This window comes from Hylobates moloch, unplaced genomic scaffold (assembly GCF_009828535.3).
Source record: "Hylobates moloch isolate HMO894 unplaced genomic scaffold, HMol_V3 SCAFFOLD_23, whole genome shotgun sequence".
Taxonomy (NCBI): domain Eukaryota; kingdom Metazoa; phylum Chordata; class Mammalia; order Primates; family Hylobatidae; genus Hylobates; species Hylobates moloch.
The window spans coordinates 24,794,598-24,817,176 of NW_026652298.1; the positions used below are offsets into that span (position 1 = coordinate 24,794,598).

General features: G+C 40.8%; 1 protein-coding gene across 3 annotated transcripts in view; it reads left to right on the forward strand.

Moving 5' to 3' along the window:
- SMG1 (SMG1 nonsense mediated mRNA decay associated PI3K related kinase) overlaps nucleotides 1-22,579 on the forward strand; it is a 112,942-nt gene that overhangs the window by 19,809 nt on the left and 70,554 nt on the right. For 2 of the 3 annotated variants that reach the window (XM_032144649.2, XM_058434243.1), the window contains exons 2-8: nucleotides 10,894-11,057; nucleotides 11,644-11,799; nucleotides 15,533-15,669; nucleotides 16,965-17,023; nucleotides 18,305-18,518; nucleotides 21,569-21,694; nucleotides 22,073-22,145. In XM_032144649.2, coding sequence (XP_032000540.1) covers nucleotides 10,894-11,057; nucleotides 11,644-11,799; nucleotides 15,533-15,669; nucleotides 16,965-17,023; nucleotides 18,305-18,518; nucleotides 21,569-21,694; nucleotides 22,073-22,145 — 929 coding nt within the window. Of the gene's footprint in view, nucleotides 1-7,804; nucleotides 7,863-10,893; nucleotides 11,058-11,643; nucleotides 11,800-15,532; nucleotides 15,670-16,964; nucleotides 17,024-18,304; nucleotides 18,519-21,568; nucleotides 21,695-22,072; nucleotides 22,146-22,579 lie in introns of all 3 variants that reach the window. The other variant, XM_058434244.1, reaches the window with a different exon arrangement.

Below are 22,579 nucleotides of genomic sequence, written 5' to 3' on the forward strand. Positions count from 1 at the left end.
GCCCGCCACCACGCCCGGCTATTTTTTTTTTTTTTTTGTATTTTTAGTAGAGATGGGGTTTCACCGTGGTCTCGATCTCCTGACCTTGTGATCGTCCCGCCTCGGCCTCCCAAAATGCTGGGATTACAAGCGTGAGCCACCGCGCCCGGCCAAATTTTTAATAGACGGGGTTTCGCCATATTGGCCAGGCTGATCTTGAACTCTTGACCTCAAGTGATCCATCCACCTCAGCCTCCCAAAGTGCTGGGATTACAGGCGTGAGCCACTATGCCAGCCAAGAATTTTTAAAAAAGGAGTTTCATTCAGCCAGCTCATTCCTCTGCAGGGCACCTGTGTGCAGGGCAAAACTGCTCAACCCTACTCAGCAGCCCTGTGAAAGCTGCTGAAAGGATGAGCAGATTGAGGCCTGAACTGTATCTTGGATTTAGCAGCATGGATGTCATAATGGATTTTGCCAAGAGTGGTGGGGCAGAAATTGGACCAGTGTGTGTTAAGGAGCTAGAAGAAGTGAAGAAATGGGAGAGGGGAGTCTAGACAACTTCAGTTTGCCTGCAGCAAGTAAAGGCAGATTGTTTGATGGAGGGACATGTGGGATTGATGGAGTTTTTCCTTTTGTTTTTCCTTTTTATATGTTTTTGTATTTTTAAATGGGATACATTAGAAAGTGTTGCATGTTTATGGGGGGGATTTATTTCAGTGGGAAAAGTATTTGAAAAGTTACGGCCGGGTGCGGTGGCTCACGCTTGTAATCCCAGCACTTTGGGAGGCCGAGGCGGGTGGATCACGAGGTCAGGAGATCGAGACCACGGTGAAACCCCGTCTCTACTAAAAAATACAAAAAAACAAACAAAAAAATTAGCCGGGCGTGGTGGCGGGCGCCCGTAGTCCCAGCTACTCGGAGAGGCTGAGGCAGGAGAATGGCGTGAACCCGGGAGGTGGAGCTTGCAGTGAGCTGAGATTGCGCCACTGCACTCCAGCCCGGGCGACAGAGTGAGACTCTGTCTCAAAAAAAAAAAAAAAAAAAAAAGAAAAGTTACAGTAAGGTGGAAGTAGATGGAATCCTAAGTAAGGTCTAGAATCGGGTGCAGGTATTTTATGGTATCTTCCCCACCCCACCCCGAGACGGAGTTTCACTCTTATTATTGCCCAGGCTCTGGAGTGCAGTGGTGCAGTCTTGGCTCACTGCAACCTCCACCTCCTGGGTTCAAGCGATTCTCCTGCCTCAGTCTCCTGTGTAGCTGGGATTACAGGTGCGCACCACCACACCCAGCTAATTTTTGTATTTTTAGTAGAGATGAGGTTTCACCATTTTGGCCATGCTGGGGTCCAACTCCTGACCTCAAGTGATCCACCCGCCTCGGCCTCCCAAAGTGCAGGGATTACAGGCGTGAGCCACCGTGCCCAGCTGGTACCTTTTTTTTTCTTGGTGAGGTAGAATGTGTGTATGGGGAGGGGAGGTGATAGGATATTTTGGAATTTGAAGAGAATGGGAATGTCTGGATAGTGCATGTATAGAATGGGAAGTAAACACTGGAGGACCTGGGAATGTGGTGCTTATTGATGGATCATTGGGTTTATCCAGGATTGGGGTTTTGCCAGATGGGTGCGATGAAAATCTTAAGAGTTAAGGGTATAGGCAAGAGTGTTGTTGAAATGATACACAATGAAATCTAAACTGGTTAAAGAAGTGAAGAAGGGGCCGGGCACGTTGGCTCACGCCTGTAATTCCAGCTCTTTGGGAGGCCGAGGCGAGTGGATCCCTTGAGGTCAGGAGTTCGAGACCAGCCTGGCCAACATGGTGAAACCCCGTCTCTACTAAAAATACAAAAATTAGCCGGGTGTGGTAGCAGGGGCCTGTAATCTCAGCTACTTGGGAGGCTGAGGCAGGAGAATCGCTTGAACCTGGAAGTGGAAGTTGCAGTGAGCCAATATTGCACCACTATACTCCAGCCTGGGCAACAAAATCAGAGTCCGTCTCAAAAAAAAAAAAAAAAAAAATGAAGAAGGAGGAGAATACTTAGATTGCGATAAAGTAGAAAGAGTCACTGGAATTAAAGTTAACTAAAAAATTCATAAACTTTAGAATGGTATTGAGAAATTGTAAAGTGAACTGAAAAAGGCTCATGGGATTTTAGAACCAAGAAGGCCTTGAGTGGCAGTTCCTACCTTAGTAGGAATAGCTTCAGTGGTGTGTTGCAGGTGGAACCCAGATTAAAGTGGGTTAAAAAGTAAGTGAAGGCAAGGAAGATAAATTTTTCAACAGGTTTGTCTGTGAAGAGTCCAGGCTATTGGATTGATAGAAGGAGAAAGGCAGTTAAAGGGTTTTCTTGTTTTTTTTTTTTTTTTGGAGTCAGAGTCTCACACTGTTGCCTGGTCTGCAGAGCAATGGCGTGACCTCGGCTCACTGCAACCTCCGCCTCCAGGGTTCAAGCAGTTCTTCTGCCTCAGCCTCCCAACTAGGTGGGATTACAGGTGCCCGCCACCACACCCGGCTAATTGTTTGTATTTTTAGTAGAGACGGGGTTTCACTATGTTGCCCAGGCTGGTGTCAAACTCCTGACCTCGTGATCTGCCTGCCTCACCTTCCCAAAGTGCTGGCATTACAGGTGTGAGCCACCATGCCCCGCCTTACTTTTTAAATTATTTTATTTATTTTATTTTATTTATTTATTTTTTGAGACGGAGTCTCGCTCTCTCACCCAGGCTGGAGTGCAGTGGCGCGATCTCGGCTCGCTGCAAGCTCCGCCTCCCGGGTTCATGCCATTCTCCTGCCTCAGCCTCTCCGAGTAGCTGGGACTACAGGCGCCCGCCACCACGCCCGGCTAATTTTTTGTATTTTTAGTAGATACGGGGTTTCACCGTGGTCTCGATCTCCTGACCTCGTGATCTGCCCGCCTCGGCCTCCCAAAGTGCTGGGATTACAAGCGTGAGCCACCGTGCCCGGCCTTATTTTATTTTTTTGAGATGGAGTCTTTCTGCCGCCCAGGCTGGAGTGCAGTGGTGCAGTCTCGGTTCACTGCAACCTCTGCCTCCCGGATTCAAGCGATTCTCTTGCCTCAGCCTCCTGAGTAGCTGGTATTACAGACGCCCACCACCACGCCTGGCTGATATTTGTATTTTTAGTAGAGACGAGGTTTCATTACATTGGCCAGGCTGGTCTCGAACTCCTGACCTCATGATCCACCCACCTCGGCCTCCCAAAGTGCTGGGATTACGGACATGAGCCACCGCACCCGGCCTTTATTTTATTTTTTTTTGAGACAGTCTCGCTCTGTCACCAGGCTGGAGTGTAGTGGCACGATCTCAGCTTACTGCAAGCTCTGCCTCCGGGTTCAAACGATTCCCCTGCCTCAGCCTCCCAAGTAGCTGGGACTACAGGTGCGTGCCACCACGCGCAGGTAATTTTATTTTTTCTATTTTAGTAGAGACGTGGTTTCACCATGTTGGCCAGGGTGATCTCAATCTCCTGACCTCATGATCTGCCTGCCTTCGCCTCCCAAAGTGCTGGGATTACAGGCGTGAGCCGCTGTGCCCGGCCATTTTTTGTTTTTTGTTTTTTTTTTAAAGTAAGACTTTTGAGAGTGCTCATATGTTGATGATGTGATAAGCAGTAGTAAAATGGGAGATTTTGCAACATACAAAAGAAACAGGCCGGGCGCAGTGGCTCAAGCCTGTAATCCCAGCACTTTGGGAGGCCAAGGTGGGCGGATCGTGAGGTCAGGAGATCGAGACCATCCTGGCTAGCATGGTGAAACCCCATCTCTACTAAAAATACAAAAAATGAGCCGGGCATGGTGGTGGGCGCCTGTAGTCCCAGCTACTTGGGAGGCTGAGGCAGGAGAATGTTGTGAATCCAGGAGGCGGAGCTTGCAGTGAGCCAAGATCGTGCCACTGCACTCCAGCCTGGGCGACAGAGCGAGACTCCATCTCAAAAAAAAAAAAAAAAAAAGACAAGATATACCTTGAAAAATGGGGGGAATAGACAGATCCAGATGATTTCTATAGATAGGAGGTTTATTTGTTCCATTATGCGAAGATGATGGGAAGAAAAGCTGTATGTGCAGATGCAGATGAATTTGTGGATATATTAGAAGGAAGATGACCGGCAGTGATGGAGTGTTGAAGAGCTCAAACATTAGACAGTACTGGGTCTGAGTTCTGGCTCTGCAACCTTAGGCCAGTTATGAAACCTTAGTTATCAAGTTATAACTAATAGGATTGTGTTGAACATGAAATGACATGATAAACATATGTAAACTGCTTGGATCAGTTGCCCACTAGCTCTTGTTAGGAGCTAAAATGTTAGCTCTTGCTGAGGGTGCTGTCAAATGGCTTCTATTTCTCATGAAGCAGAAATCTATAAGGTCATCCGCTGGTAGTGGTGGGAGAAGGAACAAGGTGCAAAAAGTTTTACAGATGTTTTGGAAAGGAAAGAAATGTGGTGAGGGAAATGTGGGCAGCATCAGAGGCCCACTTGAAGTCAGAGAAAAGGAGCATTGGGGCATGGAGGTGAGGGGGTACTTTCATCAGCTTTTCTCTGAAGACAATTGTGTATGTGAACAAAGGTTAAAATCAGATCTATTGCCCTCCTGGAGTTATTGGCTTCGTTTGCTCCTTCTGGCTAATTTGATTGGAGGTCTGAAAATAGAGAATATTAGAGGTTCCTTGGAAGGAAAATAAGCAACACTGAAGTCAAATCTTTATCATGTTTGCTAGAAATGTTATTAAAAAACAAAATTTATGGCCGGGTGCAGTGGCTTATTCCTGTAATCCCAACCCTTTGGAAGGCTGAGGTGAGTGGATCACTTGAGCCCAGGAGTGCGAGACCAGCTTGGGCAACATTTTGGGAATGTCGTAGAGAATGGGACAAAAAAAATACAAAAGTTGCTGGGCGTGGTGGAGTAAGCCTGTGGTCTCAGCTACTCGGGAGGCTGATGTGGGAGGTTTGCTTGAGCTCCGATTGCATCACTGCCCTCTAGCCTGGGCGACAGGGTGAGACCTTGTTTCAAAACAAACAACTGTTTTTGAGCTACAGTATATTTAATGGTTTTAAATATGAGTGCAGAGTAAGAGGGAGTCCATAAGATGACCCCTGCTTGTAATACTAGTTGCAAGTTCAGGGGTTCCCAAGACCACTCCTTTTTTTTTTTTTTTTTTGTGACAGGGCCTCTCTCTGTCACCCAGGCTCACTGGAGCCCTGACCTCCTCCCTCCCAGGTTCAGACAATCCTCCTACCTCAGCCACCTGAGTTGCTGGATCTGTGGGTGCGTACCACCTTGCCTGGCTAGTTTTTCTATATTTTTTTAGAGACATTTTCACCATATTGCCAGGCTGGTCTCAAACTCCTGAGCTCAAGTGATCCGCCTGCCTGGGCCTCCCAAAGTGCTGGGATTACAGGCTTGAGCCACTGTGCCTGGCCAAGACCACTCTTAGGTTGGATGATTTGCCAGGAGGACTCACCAGAACTCATTGAAAGCTCTCATACCCACGGTTAGAGTTTATCGCAGTTTAGTGATTCAGATTAGAATGAGCCAAGGGTAGAGGTGCATAGGGCAGACAGAGTTCAGGGAAGTTTCAAATGTTGGAGTTTCGAATTGTCCTCTCCCTGTAGAGTTGTGAAAAATGATACCTTCCTGGTGTCACTGGTGTGCAACAATACTCATGGATTATTGCCAACCAGGGAAGCTCACTCCATTTTTTATGTCCAAAGTTTTTACTGGGGTTCCATGGTTGCATGCCCATGTGGCTAACCTTAGTCTCCAGCCCCATTGGAGGTCAGACTGATCCATATGACTCAAAGCCCTCACCATAAGCCACATTATTAGACTCTGCTGTGGCCTAAAGCCCCCAGATGAACAAGGACACCTTCCCCCTACCGCCGCCCCCCCACCTTTTTTTTTGGAGATAGTCTTCCTCTGTTGCCCAGGCTGGAGTGCAGTGCCATGATCTCAGCTCACTGAAACCTCAGCCTCCCGAGTAGCTGGGATTATTACAGGTGCCCGTCACCATGCCTGGCTAATTTTTGTATTTTTGGTAGAGACAGGTTTCACCATGCTAGCCAGGCTGGTCTCAAAATCCTGACCTCAAGCAATCTGCCCACCTTGGCCTCCCAAAGTGCTGGGATTACAGGTGTGAGCCACTGCTCCTGGCCAGGACGCTCTTATTAGGTATGACATTTCAAGAGTTTAGAGATTACCTTCCAGAATTCACAGGTAAAAGCCAGACCTCCCCTTGGTCAAGATACAATTCTTTACAATTTTACAATAGTTAAGTATATTTTATCAGTCTATATTGGCTGTTTAGTTGACAGACAGTTAAAAATTGGTGACAGTCCAGATGTGGTCACTCATGCCTCTAATCCTAGCATTTTGGGAGGCTGAGGTGCAAGGATTGCTTGAGTCCAGGAATTTGAGAGCAGCCTGAGCAACATAATGAGACACCTGTCTCTACAAAAAACATAAAAATAAAAAATTAGCTAAATGGGGTGGCATGCACTGTGGTCCCAGCTGTTTGAGAGGCTGAACCCATGAGGTCGAGGCTGCAGTGAGCTATGGTCATGCCAGTGCACTCCAGCCTGGGTGACAGAATGAGACCCTGTCTCAAAAAAGGAAACAAATCACCTATAAATGGATAATTAAGATTTGGTTATTATAGACACTTAATACTTAGATAGCTAAGCTAGTTTTACCAATAAATTATATTAATTTAATATTTCAATATTGCAAAACTGATGCATACTCATTTATAATTTTGACATGGAATGGTTCTGTTGTGTTTTATTAAATTTGAACTTAAAGTTCTCTGCAAGAAGAGATTTGTGTAATAAATTCCCTGAGCCTATCAAATTAATATTTTAGCCACAGACTCATATTTAGAGCAGTGTTTCTAATGTAATGATACAAGGCCCAGGGTTATTCATAATTTCACCCTTTCTCTTATTCCTCATTAAAGCATGTTTGAATCCAGGTAAGAGGCATTACAGGGGATAACCTTGAATTTATTTTTGAAGGGTAAATCATTTTCAAGTGGTATTAACCATTAGTATGGAAAGCAACATATCCTATAACTGCTTTGTGACAGTGAGACTATCTTTGCTACTTTAAAGAATAAGTACATTCCTACTTCATTGGCTTTAGTGCAAATCTCATTTCCTGGTTTATATCCATTACAAATTAGATCTCACCATGAGAGCAAAATCCCTTAATAAACCTAGGTAAAAGCAATTTGAAGTAATATGATGCTTACTCCAGTGACACCACTAGGTGTGGTGTTTGCATCAAGTCATTTTGGGTGCTTTATGGAAATGCTTCCTAGTAGGGAATTCCCTGACTTCACATTTCCCAGAGATAACGCTCTCTCTCTTTTTCTAATACTTATAAGAACTGGACCACAAGGCTACGTTTTGTCAGGAGATATTATCCCCAGCACATGGTGGATTGTTGATGTGAGGTCTAAGGATTCCGGTCATTTGAAATGAATGGCCTCCTAGATTTATGGCATTTTTCTGTATATTGAGAATAGGTAACTAAAATAAGTGGTAACTATATTTGCATGTGATTTGTATGTTATAGTTAACATTTAAATCCTCTTATGTACTAAAATTTTTTTGGTTGCCACATTAAGCCTCTTTATCCTGTAAGGCACAGAGTGGCTTTCCACCTCAATTTTTGCTTTAATGTATGAACCCTAATGGGACCATAGTTCAACTAAAAGCACCTAACTCATGAATGATATTTGCTCCATGTTTGAACAACAAATGTTTTAACCCACTGTCTTCACTAATATTGTAACTACTGTCTTACAGATTGACTTGATGCAAAACATCACAAAGGCTCCATATTATACAGTATGCGATTTTTGAGGTATGAGCTTTAGAAACTTACCTCTCATGTGGCATGTACATCAGACTTTAACTTCAGTTTGATCGTTTTGGGGAAATTTATGCATTTCTTTTTTTTTCTCTCCATGATATTTTTAGAATATTAAAGGGGCTGTAGAGGTATTTTTGGATCCTTGCTAGGATTCTTAGACTTAACAGATAGATTTTCTTTTTTCACTAAATTGAGACACTAATTCTGGCAGATGATATCCCTTTCAGCTCTTCTAACTAACTAGCCTAACATTTATGCCTGCTTCTTGGAGTTCAAATCTGCAGTTTCTATTTTGTGGCTTTGATTGCCTCATTTTAAGTGCTCATTTCCGTTCTTTAACAGTTTTCTATTTATTGGACTGGGATGATCTTGTTGGTGCTAACAGCCTGACATTGACATTTTCTAAAACCTAAGCAGTCAAGATTGTATAAAAATAGAAATTTCGTATAAATGCTAAACCATTTTGTGCTTTTAGGTTCAGAATGCTTACAACCTGAGTTCTGGTTGGGGATGCTTTGATCAATTTGTATTAAAATAATTTGGAAACTAGGGAGTTTTTAGGTATTTCTGAGACAGTGGCTCTATTCCAGTTAGTTTTTTTTGTTGTATTTCTGAAAACACAAATTTTTTTGGGGGAAAAAAAATCTCAGTGTTCATAACTTAGGGGATTTAGAAACCTTATTTCTAACCAATGGGGAAGCTGCTCATGGTTTTACAGTTTAGTGTGAAATCAGATGCTTCTTAGTTGGAAACACATTGTTGGTAGCAACAGATTACCTGGTTTCTTCAGTGAAATATTTAAGTTGCTCTATATTGACTGTAAAAACTTTTGATTATATTCATATACTCATGAACTGTTTGTACATTGTCCTTATACTGGAAACTTTGAGTTTATTTTGTATTATGGTCATAATAACTTTTAACATACCCTGCAAACTAAGCATTTCTTTATAATTCATTATCTTATTTAAGCCTCACAACAACCTTGCATGTTAGATAGGTATCATCCTCATTTTATGCAAGAGACAACCAAGGCTTGGAGATCAAGTAATTTGTGCAAAGACACACATACTTTTCAGTGCTGGAGCTGGGATTTGAGCCCAGATCTTTTTTTAACTTGTATTCTCTGCTGCCTCATGGTACTACTGTGTCACCAGAAAATGACTACAAATATTTAACTCTTAATAGTAAAGGTAGTATAGGAGATAAGTAAACATGATGAAAAACAGGAAGTGAAGATATCTTTAAATATTGGCAGACTTCAGTTATCTTTGTGTTTCCGAATTAGTCAAGTGCTTATTTTATTCGCTCATCTAATAAGAGCTTACTGTGGCATACATATAAAGTTCAAACCCTGTCAGAAAAGATTATAGGCTCTCTTATGTTTCAGTCTCCGTTCAGAAAGTAATGGTATGCTATGATTTATATAGATGCGTGTTAAATGTGCTATTTTTAGATACATAAGGAATGTCTTTTCATTAGTTTAAAAAAGTTATGGTCCATTGAGTTAATATTTTAATTCTTATAGACTTAGTATAGTCAGAAAATATTCTCATACATTTTTCTTGAAATTCCATAGATTTTATTTTCCCTTATATTCGAAGTACTTAGCTTTATGAATAAGTGAACTCTGAATATTAGAAGATGCTCCTTATGGAGCCTTCGTCATTTTAGTATGCTAGGTTATGAATTTCATGAAGTTTCAGATTGAGATCCTTTATAAGTAATGACTTGTACCAGTTAGATAGCCAAGTTTAATCGGACCTATTGTCTGCATTCTGTATTAACAGTGATTGCAGTAAGTGCAGATCAAGGTGTCCAACTGATTGAGCTCATGCAAAGTTTTATGTTTAGTATTTTTGGGAGCAAGGAAAGACTAATAAAACTCTAAATGAAATATTTGCAGTATACAAACACTGCTGTCACTTTTACACCATGGAAGGAGGGGCAAAGCATAGAGGAATAGGTTAGTTTCTGGCCTTGCCAGTGTCCTAAACTTTTCTAAAAGATTCAGGTTCTAAAAGGTTGAGAAAGCATTTTCATTAAATATCATAGAAGTGATTTTTTTTTTTTCCTCAAAATTGTTCCTCTCAGGAGAAAATCAGTAGAGGAAGAACTTACTTGGATTTTTCATATGCTACAACAGATTATTTTGTTGTCATCTTTCTTGATAGTTTATGATTGATGGCTGAAAGAGTAACACTCATGAGAAGTCTTGTAACTCAGCTCTGTTTTACTTATGAGGCAGTTGAAGCATAGAGCAGATACTTAGATGAGGACACACTTTTACCCTTGGCTGTACCCTACTTGTTTACTAATAAGCATCAGGTATTATTCTAAACAGTACCTAAATTTTAAATAGATTATGAACTACAACTTTCCAATATAACTTTATTGCATTTCTGATACCTTTTATTTTCTTAAAATGTCTTCTTTTTTACTTTTTAAAAGTTTGATTGCTACTCTTTACACTTAAGGCATCTTCAGTGGGGTCTTCAATACTACAGTACCTAATCAGCACTTAGAAAATAACTTGGTAAGACATTGCCCGTCCCTGACATGCTGCCAGTGTTTTTTATTTTTATGACAGGAAAGGCTGAAATTTTTTGACTGATTAACCCTCTCCAGGGGGGAGAATTTAGAAAGAATTATTCTTATTATCAAGTCATGTGAGGAGAACTCTGGACCAGAGTAACCAATTGTCCTGTTTTGCCTGGGACAGGAGACTTTCAATGCTAAAACCAGGAAAGTCACCCTAATCCCAGTAGTTATTCATATTTCTGAATGGGTCTTTAGAACAGTAGAAGAGACTGAAAAGTTGGCATTTCATCTATTGAGAATCTCTTCCCAGTGAAAGACTTTTTACTAGACAGCTGAGTGCTTACATATAATATATAGTACATATTACACTAAATATAATAGTAATGGTTAAATATAAAATTTGGGAGAAGAGAGGCTTGTATAAAGAAAGATTTATTTATGTTATTTAAAGTTCTAATCTTAAACCTTTCTCTTTTTATAGAACTGATAGTGCATCAGCCGACCCAGATAATTTAAAATATTCTTCATCCAGAGATAGAGGTGGTTCTTCCTCTTATGGACTGCAACCTTCACATTCAGCTGTGGTGTCTCGGCAAAGGCACGATGATACCAGAGTCCACGCTGACATACAGAATGACGAAAAGGGTATATATATTTTCTTATTGCTACAAGCATGTTTTTTGAACCTACCTATCCCACTTTCCTGCCTTCTTACACCCCCAACTTTCTCGCTTTCTTCTAATATATTTAAAATATGAATAACAAATGCAGTGTTATTTCTGAAAACTTCATAGGACGTTTATCCACTTTATTATTTTTAAAATTGGAAATTTTTTTCCATACATAATTCATAAATGCAGTTTTCTTACAAAAAAGATACAATACTATTTTTGTTTTTATTTTCAAAAATATTTAGCTAAAGTTGAAGTTCCTCTTGACTACTGTCTCTAAACTTCAAGAAAGTTTTAAAACAAGGTGCAAAATTTGATTTAATTTGGTTTTTATTTCTTTGCTTATTTTCCAATGAAGGGATCAAAATAAAATTAATTTAACTTCAAAGGCGTATTAAAAGAAATCAAAATGATTTTCAAGGCAGACAGTACAGGAAAAAGGTAGGAGAAGCAAAGGCTGGTTGAGCTGCAGATTGAGTAATAAGATCCTGAACTATCAGGAAATTGACTGAATGAAACGAACAATCATATTTAAATAACGTACACATTGCTGTTTGTAGGTGGCTACAGTGTCAATGGAGGATCTGGGGAAAATACTTATGGTCGGAAGTCGTTGGGGCAAGAGCTGAGGGTTAACAATGTGACCAGCCCTGAGTTCACCAGTGTTCAGCATGGCAGTCGTGCTTTAGCCACCAAAGACATGAGGAAATCACAGGGTAAGGCTGGGAAAATGGGGACCAATCACATACACCTTCCAAAGACTTGTATCTCCTCTTATTCTGGATGCCTCTTACCAACGCTTTGCACAAGCATAAGTTGATTAGTCTACTGTGCAGGTAAAAATTGTTTACATTCTTTTCCTGTGAATTGTTAATTTCCCACTAGAAAGGTTATAGTACATCTTAAAAGAGAATTCTCTTAAAACAAGATTAGAAGACTGGATAAGATCTTACAGAAAAGGTTTACCCAATTATTGTGGATATTGAATGTATAGTGCATAGTAGGCTCTTACTACAGCAAGTCCTTGAACTCTTGGGCCTGTGGAGGATATAAATATATATAGAGAGGGGGTACTTTTCTGTTTTTTTTTTTGTTTGTTTTTTTCTCTTTTAAGTTCAGGGTACATGTGCAGGATGTACAGGTTTGTTACATAGGTAAACGTGTGCCATGGTAATTTGCTGCACAGATCATCCCATCATCTAGGTATTAAACGCAGCATCCATTAAGCTATTCTTGCTGATGCTGTCCTTCCCCCTGCCCCCTAGAGTGGGTGCTTTTCTGGTTTTTTGTTGTTGTTGTTTTCAGTGTATTTTTTTTGAGGCAGAGTCTTGCTCTGTCACCCAGGCTGGAGCGCAGTGCTGTAATCTCTGCTCACTGCAACCTCCGCCTCCCAGGTTCAAGTGATTCTCGTGCCTCAGCCTCCCAAGTAGCTGGGATTACAGGTGCATGCCACCACACCCAGCTGATTTTTGCATTTTTAGTGGAGACAGGGTTTCACCATGTTGGCCAGGCTGATCTCGAACTCCTGACCTCAAGTGACCACGCCTGCTCATTATAGGCGTGAGCCACCGGGCCCTGCCTAGAGTGGGCACTTTTCTAAAGTTAAGTACACTGATAGCATTTCTGCCTTGTGACGTAGCCTCACTGTATAGGTGAGTGCCTTGGAAGTTCAGAGGATTTGTTGGGTGCCGTGGCTCACGCCTGTAATCCCAGCACTTTGGGAGGCCGAGACGGGCAGATCACAAGGTCAGGAGATGGAGACCATCCTGGCTAACACGGTGAAACCCCATCTCTACTGAAAATACAAAAAATTAGCCTGGCGCGGTGGCAGGCGCCTGTAGTCCCAGCTACTCCCGAGGCTGAGGCAGGAGAATGGCGTGAACCCGGGAGGCGGAGCTTGCAGTGAGCTGAGATAGCACCACTGCACTCCAGCCTGGGCGACAGAGCGAGACTCCGTCTCTAAAAAACAACAAAAAAGAAAGTTCAGAGGATTAGAGGTAATGATAATTTTTTTCCTTAAAGAGAAATTTATCAGTAAAGCTGAATTATGGGCTTTGTCAGATGTAATTACTTTTTGGACATTTAGTTTTTGACTTTTTTTTTTTGTTATACTGTGTGTGTGCTTCATGTATCTTGGTGAAAATCTTTGTGCCTGTAGCTTTTATTGTTGGTATATAACTTTTAAAAAACTGATTTCTTTTTATGTTTTCACAAGTGGAATGAATTCAAAGGCTATGCTGTTTGTTAAAACAGTGTTTGAAGCCTTAGACTTATGATATTATAGAAGCTAAACAGCGACTCTAAAGTAATTCAGTAAACAGTTCCGCTTCTTCAAAGGCTCAGGGTCATGTAGTTTGCTAGTGACAGAATTGTAAGTAGAGCCTAATTTCCCAGCTGGTAACTTGATGACATTTTTGTTATCTGTCCTTATTGAAATACTCTGTGGGCTAGGGATTTGTAAAAATCCTGTTCTTCTCTCAGACGTTGTAGTTTCTTTTTTTTTTTTTTTTTTTTTAACTTTTAAGTTCAGGATACAAGTGCAGATTTGTTACATTGGTAAACTTGTGTCATGAAGGTTTGTAGTATAGATTATTTTATCACCGAGGTATTAAGCCTGGTACCCATTGGTTGTTTCTCTTGATCCTCTCCCTCCTCTCACCCCCCACCCTCCAAAAGGATCCAATGTGTATCGTTCCCCTTGTAGTTATTTATTTATGAGATAGAGTATTGCCCTGTCACCCAGGCTGGAGTGCAATGGCGCGATCTCAGCTCACTGCAGCCTCCACCTCCCAGATTAAAGTGATTCTCCTGCCTCAGCCTCCCGAGTAGCTGGGATTACAGGAGTGCGCCACCATGCCCGGCTAATTTTTTGTATCTTTAGTAGAGACGAGGTTCCACCATGTTGGCCAGGCAGGTCTCAAACTCCTGACCTCATGATCTGCCCTCCTCGGCCTCCCAAAGTGCTGGGATGACAAGTGTGAGGCACCATGCCCAGCCTTGTGGTTTCTTTTATTATCAGTTTTTTCTTATACCTTAGAAATGAAACTGTCAGACTCTTTGTGATTTGTTGTTTGTGTATGTATTGGCTAATTATGGTAAATAGCACAGTTGAAAATGTTTTGCAAAAATTGAGTTTTTTTTCTGTTTTGTTTTTTGAGACAGCCTCGCTCTGTCACCCAGGCTGGAATCACTAGTGTAATTTCACTGCAACCTTTGCTTCCCAAACTAAAGCGATCCTCCCACCTCAGCCTCCTGAGTAGCTGGGATCACAGGCATGTGCCACTATGCCCAGCTAATTTTTGTATTTTTCACAGAGATGGGGTTTTACCATGTTGCCCAGGCTGGTCTCGAACTCCTGGGCTCAAGTGATCTGCCTGCCTTGGCCTTCCAAAGTGCTGGGTAATTACAGGCAAGAGCCACCTTGCCCAGCAAAAATCTAGTTTTTAAAGGCATCTTTAATATACTAATAGTATTCACTATTGTTTGCTTATTCTTGTGATTAAAAAATAAGGGGAGAAAAGTTGTGGTTTGCTACCTTTCTAGTGGAGGCATACCTTGCATGTGGTAGATGATAATTAGACATTTGTTGAACTAAATGTGTGGTTACGGCTCCCCAGAACTTCATCCCAGGGAAATGATGATAATGTGAATAAGAGACTTTCCTCCAGTGGGATACCTAGATGCTAAGTAGAAGCCTGTATCCTGTTTTTACTCAATCGAGACTTTATCTGTACCCCTTGGAAGTTGTTTAATTTACCTATACCCAGGCTCCTTACCTGCATGTTGAAAACAGTTTGGAATGGACCCAAAGAAAGTTGTTACTAAGGCCTTTCTTTTTTCTCTCCCAGCCAGCCCTCTGGAATGAGGTGTTCAGTTGGCCTAGGGTTATTCATTTCTCGTTTCCTTCAACAAATATTTTTTTGAGGGTCTGTTATGTGCCAGGCACTCTGCTGGGATTTGGAATATAGAGATGAACAAAAGAGTGATAGGACCTATATTCCCTGAGCTTTTATTGACCAGTGGACTGTGACTTTTGATGTAATTTTATTTTTGAGAGAGGGTCTTGCTCTGTCACTCAGGCTGGAGTGCAATGGGGTGATCTCGGCTCACTACAACCTCCGCCTCATGGGCTCCAGTGATTCTCCTGCCTCAGCCTCCCGAGTAGCTGGGACTACAGGTGCAAACCACCTTCGCTGGCTAGTTTATGTGATTTTTTGTATGTCTGTGGAGACAGGGTTTCACCATGTTGCCCAGGCTGGTCTGGAACTCCTGAACTCAGGTGATCTACCCACCTTCCAAAGTACTGGGATTACAGGCATGAGCCACCACAATAATTTAATTATTATTTAAATAATTTTTAATTTTAAAAATTTAAAAATTATTTTAAAATTTAAAAATTCTTTTGCTTATTTATACTCAATGGACAACAAAATGTTTATATATTCACAGAGAGATCGATGTCTTATTCTGATGAGTCTCGACTGTCGAATCTTCTTCGGAGGATCACCCGGGAAGACGACAGAGACCGAAGACTGGCTACTGTAAAGCAGTTGAAAGAATTTATTCAGCAACCAGAAAATAAGCTGGTAAGTGTAGTATGTTTGGAAATATGAGGATTTTTGTGTTTCCATAATAAACTAGGCAATGCTACCTTGAGTAGTTTAAGAATGGGGAAAGTCTGTATTATGATGATTGAGAACTTAATGCTCTCTAATATGTAATTTCCTTTTCTTCTTAAAGACAAGATCTTGCTCTGTCGCCCAGGCTGGAGTGCAGTGGCACAATCATAGCTCACTGCAGTCTCAAACTCCTGGATTCAAGCTATCCCCCACTGTGGCCTCCTGAGTAGCTGGGACTTCAGGCATGTGCCACTATACCTGGCTGAGGTGGAAGAATCACTTGAGCCCAGGAATTCAGGGTTGCAGTGAGATATGATCACACCTCTGCATGTCAACCTGGGTGACAGAGGGAGTCCTTGTCTCTTAAAACAACAACAGAAATGTAACAAAGTATAGGAAGGGTTCAATTTTTTTCTTCACTTCCTTTACACCAATTAAGAACTTGATATGGGCCAGGTGTGGTGAGTCATGCCTGTAATCCCAGCATTTTGGGAGGCCAAGGCAGGTGGATCACCTGAGTTCGGGAGTTCCATACCAGCCTGCCCAACATAGTGAAGCCCCATCTCTACTAAAAATACAAAATTAGCTGGGCGTGGTGGCACATGCCTGTAATTCCAGCTACATGGGAGGCTGAGGCAGGAGAATCGCTTGAACCCAGGAGACGGAGGTTGCAGTGAGCTGAGATCACGCCATTGCACTCCAGCCTGGGCAAAAAGAGTGAAACTCCATCTTAAAAAAAAAAAAAAAAAAGAACTTGATAATGAGCAGGAGAAAATTAATGAAAATGGTCTAGTGAGGCAGATGACATTTGGATCAAAGCGAGTTTCTCCTTCCAAATTTTATTATGAGAAGTTTAAGATATATAGCAAGTTGAAAGAATTTGACATTGACTCTGTTAAACCCATCATCTAATTTTTGTCGTTAACATTTTACCCTAAATACTGCCGTGTCACATATCTCTCAATCTATCCCTCCATCCATCAGTCAATTTTTCAAATGGATTTCAAAGTAAATAAAACAAGCTTTTTGAGTTTTTTTTTTGTTGATGGTCACAGCTCTATGTTTCCAGTGGGTGAATTTCTTTCATAGTCTGAAAGGAAACATGACATTCCTGATACATGCTCATTGGGGACTGGGAATAATAAAGAAGCTAAAGTACTGTTGAATTATAATTTGGAGGAGAAGACAAGTAAAAAAGTACACAATGCTATTCTTAGAAGTATAGGAATTTGAAGTTTTTATAAATGTGTTTTCTTTTAAAGGTACTAGTTAAACAATTGGATAATATCTTGGCTGCTGTACATGATGTGCTTAATGAAAGGTAAGTAACTAATAATGGTTCAGTTTAAATGACTTTTAAAATATATTTTTAGAAATTACTTAACAATACACAAGAAGACAAACCCACTGGCTTTGTTTATGAACATCTATTGACATTTCAGTGGGTCTTGTCATTTTTATCTGCATTAATTATGTGTTAATTACGGTTGAATACAAATGGAATCCACTTGAAAAGAATATTTATTTTCTGAGCCAGAGTCTCACCCTGTCGCCCAGGCTGGAGTGCAGTGGTGCGATCTCAGCTCACTGCAACCTCCACCTCCCGGGTTCAAGCGATTCTCCTGCCTCAGCCTCCCGAGTAGCTGGGACTACAGGCGTGCACCACCACTGCCAGCTAATTTTTGTATTTTTAGTAGAGACAAGGTTTCACCATGTTGGCCAGGCTGGTCTCGAACTCCTGACCTCAGGTGATCCACCCACCTTAGCCTCCCAAAGTGTTGGGATTACAGGCATGAGCCACCACGCCTGGCCGGAATATTTTATTTTTTTAATTTGCTAGTCTCACTGGATAACCAAGTCTTGACTTATGGAATGACATAAACTCTGGATGCAGGCATGAATGAATAAAATTAGTTTTTGTAAACTAGAGAATTTGAAACTGCTTAGAGAATAGAGGTAAAAAGGAGTTTCCTTCTTTGGGTAAGAGTGGATCCAAACCATATATTCTCTGGCTATTCGAGTCTCCAGAGGGGTGTGGTCATTTTTTTGTTGTGGTGATTCCCAAAGATTTGCAGTGTTGGCAAGTACCCAAAATTTATCTCAGCCGGTCATAAACCTTAGTGCCTTTTGATGGTTTTATTTTATAGAGTTACTTATTAAAGTTATACGTAAATCATTACTGTTATCCTTTTAAGTTTCTGTATTTAACTATTACCATTTTTTATTTTATAGTCATTACATATTGGATATTATGTAGAATGTAGTTATGTATAGTGTGTTTTATCTAATTATTTGTTGCCGCCCTTTTCTGAGAGTTATTTAATACAGTTTGAGATGGAATTCAGCATTTTTGGGCCTTCTCTCACTGTTTGTAAATAATTGATTTTGTAAAAAGAAAGTAATGTCAGACAGATACTTTAGGGCAATGCAGGCTAGACAGAATATAGTATTTAGAGAGGAGAAAATTTCAACCTTTTATGTAGTTTGAATAGAAATTTAAAAAACCACTTAAGACATTCTTTTGTAAGATGTATTACTCGTGTCATCATAGAAAACTTAAGCCTTTTGTGTGTGTGTTTTGTTTGCATTAAAATAAACACAGTAGCAAATTGCTTCAGGAGTTGAGACAGGAGGGAGCTTGCTGTCTTGGCCTTCTTTGTGCTTCTCTGAGCTATGAGGCTGAGAAGATCTTCAAGTGGATTTTTAGCAAATTTAGCTCATCTGCAAAAGATGAAGTTAAACTCCTCTACTTATGTGCCACCTACAAAGCACTAGAGACTGTAGGAGAAAAGAAAGCCTTTTCATCTGTAATGCAGGTAAGAATGAAGGGGGAAAAATGCATGATGTACTTGGGAAGAAAATTGTCTCTTAACAAATGTCCTTGGAGGGGAGCTTGAAGAAGGGAAACATAGAATAGGGGTTATCTACTGATAGGAAATATTTTTTTAAAATTCCTCTTTCTCAGTTTGAGTAAAGGATACACTGTTCAAGGATCAGTGCTACGTACATATATGCATATATGTGGAGAGAGAGGGAGAGATTTCTTCTAAGAAATTGGCTTACACGCTGGGCAAGGTGGCTCACGCCTATAATCCGAGCACTTTGGGAGGCCGAGGCAGGCGGATCACGAGGTCAGGAGGTCGAGACCATCCTGGCTAACATAGTGAAACCCCATCTCTACTAAAAATACAAAAAAAATTAGCCGGGCGTGGTGGCGGGCGCCTGTAGTCTCAGCTATTTGGGAGACTGAGGCAGAAGAATGCCGTGAACCCGGGAGGCGGAGCTTGCAGTGAGTTCAGATCGCGCCATTGCGCTCCAGCCTGGGCGACAGAGCGAGACTTTGCCTCAAAAAAAAAAAAAAAAAAAAAAAAAGGATACATGTTGAAGTTAGATTTGAAATAAGTTAGTTTTAAGATTTTTTTCCTCAGCCAAGCGCGGTGGCCCACACCTGTAATCCCAGCACTTTGGGAGGCCGAGGCGGGCACATCATGAGGTCAAGAGATCGAAACCATCCTGGCCAGCATGGTGAAACCCCGTCTCTACTAACAGTACAAAAATTAGCTGGGCGTGGTGGCGCACGCCTGTAACCCCAAGCACTGTGGGAGGCTGAGGCTGGTGAATCACCTGAGTCCAGGAGTTTGAGACCAGCCTGGGCAACATGGTGGAACCGTGTTTCTATCAAAAAAAAAAAAAAAAGGAAAAAAAATAAGTCGGGCATGGTGGCATGCACCTGTAGTCCCAGCTACTTGGAGGCTGAGGCAGGAGGATCGCTTGTGCCTGGGAGGTTGAGGCTACAGTGAGCTATGGTCAAGCTACTGCACTCCATGATGGGCAATCTTATCTCAAAAAAAATAAAACAAAACAAAACATTTTTCCCCTTGATTATAGAGGTTTGAGAAAAATTTGAGGGAAGATTCAGAAAATTACCTGTAACTAAACAGAATGCCACCAGCTTGGGCTTATTCTGCATGCGTAATTATGAACATTTCCCCAGCTCTTGTGAAAATTCTCACATTCATAGAAAGATAGATGCACCAGTAAAATAAATACCTGTAAATATGATAATAATTTCATAATATATACTTCACCTAGATTTACCAGTTACTAATATTTTGCCACAGTTTTATTTTCTCACACGCTTTTGTTGAGCATCTGAAAACCATACACATGACAGTTCACTTCATAATGTTTTAGTATGCATCTCCCAAGAATAAGGTTTTTCTTCTGTATAACAAGAGTATTGTAATCATACCTAAGAAAGTGAATTTTATTACGTATGTGTTCTATATTCAAATTTCTGTAATTACCCCTAAGATGTCTTTTAAATGATTTTTAGCATTGATAGTCTGTGCGTGTATAGATTATAACATTGGCTGTTGCAAAATAATGGTTTTCTTTTTCTCTTTTTTTTTTTTGAGACGTAATTTTGCTCTATTGTCCAAGCTGGAGTGCAGTGGCACGATCTCGGCTCACTGCAACCTCCGCCTCCCAGGTTCAAGCAGTTCTCTTGCTTCAGCCTGCTGAGTAGCTGGGATTACAGGCATGTGCCACTGTGCTCTGCTAATTTTTATATTTTTAGTAGAGACGGAGTTTCATCATGCTGGCCAGGCTGGTCTTGAACTCCTGACCTCAAGTGATCCACCTGCCTCGTCCTCCCAAAGTGCTGGGGATACAGGTGTGAGCCACTGCACCCAGCCTGAAATGATGGTTTTCTGATTCTAGCATTTCTTTTATAAGATTGCTATGTAAAGCAGAGCTTTTCTTTTTTTAGGGAAAAATATTTTTTAACAGCTCCAAAATAAATATTCTTTTAATGGAATGCCAAATAATTATTTATTATTTTATTTTTGCCATATATTTATTTTAAAAATTTATGTATAATGGTAACCTGAGCCTGCATGTTATTCATGTGTGGTGCCATACTGATCTTCTTTAATTTTAATATGAAGCAAGTACTAATATACTAAAGCATAAATTATATAAAATTTGCTTCATATTTTGGATTGCAAAGTAATTGTTGTACTTTATAAAAAAGTTTCCCAAATCCATTTTACTTTTTTGTATTTGAAATTTAATCACAGGTAGAATCTTAAAGAGAGCATTTAGGGATATTGTAAACAGATGTTATTAAGGACGAATGTTAACTGATGTCAAAGGACTAATATAAACAAACATTGAAGAAGAGAAAACAGTGTTTTTAGCCTAACATCTTAGTGGAGTGAAATATTTTCAATTTATTTATTTTATTTATTTATTAATTATTATTTTTTTGAGATGGAGTCTCGCTGTATTGTCCAGGCTGGAGTGCAGTGGTGCAATCTCAGCTCACTGCAACCTCTGCCTCCTGGGTTCAAGTGATTCTTGTGCCCCAGCCTCTCGAGTAGTTGGGATTTACAAGTCAATTTTTTTTTTTTTTTTTTTTTTTTTTTTTTTTTTTTGAGACAGAGTCTTGCTCTGTTGCCCAGGCTGGAGTGCAGTGGCGTGATCTCGGCTCACTGCAAGCTCCGCCTCCCGGGTTCACGCCATTCTCCTGCCTCAGCCTCCCGAGTAGCTGGGACTACAGGCGCCCGCCACCACGCCCGGCTAATTTTTTGTATTTTTAGTAGAGACGGGGTTTCACCGTGTTAGCCAGGATAGTCTCGATCTCCTGACCTCGTGATCCGCCCGCCTCGGCCTCCCAAAGTGCTGGGATTACAGGCTTGAGCCACCGCGCCCGGCCAATTTTTTTTTTTTAAACTAAAACTACAGAATCTATTTTTCTTGGTCTCATACTCAGTTTTTTATGTAGTCACTAATAATGAACCTAATTTGCTTGTTTTCTCCCTATTTTGTTGAATGTTCACGGTTTGTAACTTTTATTTTTAAGCTTGTAATGACCAGCCTGCAGTCTATTCTTGAAAATGTGGATACACCAGAATTGCTTTGCAAATGTGTTAAGTGCATTCTTTTGGTGGCTCGATGTTACCCTCATATTTTCAGCACTAATTTTAGGGTGAGTTCCTCATTCTGCTTTTTAGATCATGGGATGAGGGGGATGGTTGTGTGTGTGAGGAACTGAGGAATCAGATGGAAAACCATGCCTCTGCTCCTTTGAATATAAGCAGGGATATTTGAGGTTCCAGGGTTAAATGCCGCATTTTTCTTTCTGACATTCGTACCTTAAAATATTTGAAGAAAATAAACTATTTCATTGTTGTCAGAAACGTAGTTCTTTTATTTTCCTGCCCCTCTCCCCTTTCTAAGTTTCTAGAATGTCAAGTAGGTAGAACATAGATGCTCCTTTTAGGATCTTTTACTGTGAAATGGTCCACAGGTGAATGGCAGTAATATCTTAAAATGATTGGCCCCCTCTCTCTTTGTTTCCATCAAGGATACAGTTGATATATTAGTTGGATGGCATATAGATCATACTCAGAAACCTTCGCTCACACAGCAGGTATCTGGTAAGTTGTGCAGCCTATATCAGTTATTTAAATACTGTCGGGGAGGAGCAGTGGTCCCCCAGTGACCATCTATCAATACCATCTCTTTAATAATGCAAGAAAACTAATTCAGAGAAATGTTTTATTGTAAATGAACATTACTTGTTAGCTAAATATATATTTTCAGAGGAAATTACTAGTAGGTGGGTAGAGTAAGTACAGACAGGACTTACCCAAGTTATTTGTAGTTTGTACTGGTAGGAAAATATATGGTAAGAATATATTGTAGTGGCAATACCCTGAAGTGGACAATGAAAGATCCAAGTTATTTGTAACATTTTATTGTTTTTCTGCTTATTTTTTTAAAAAGGGAAGTACAGGGTTAATTTGGGAGAATTGTCATAAATGAGAAATGGTTTTGTTTCCCATTTTTTTGGAGTTAAGTGAATGACCAG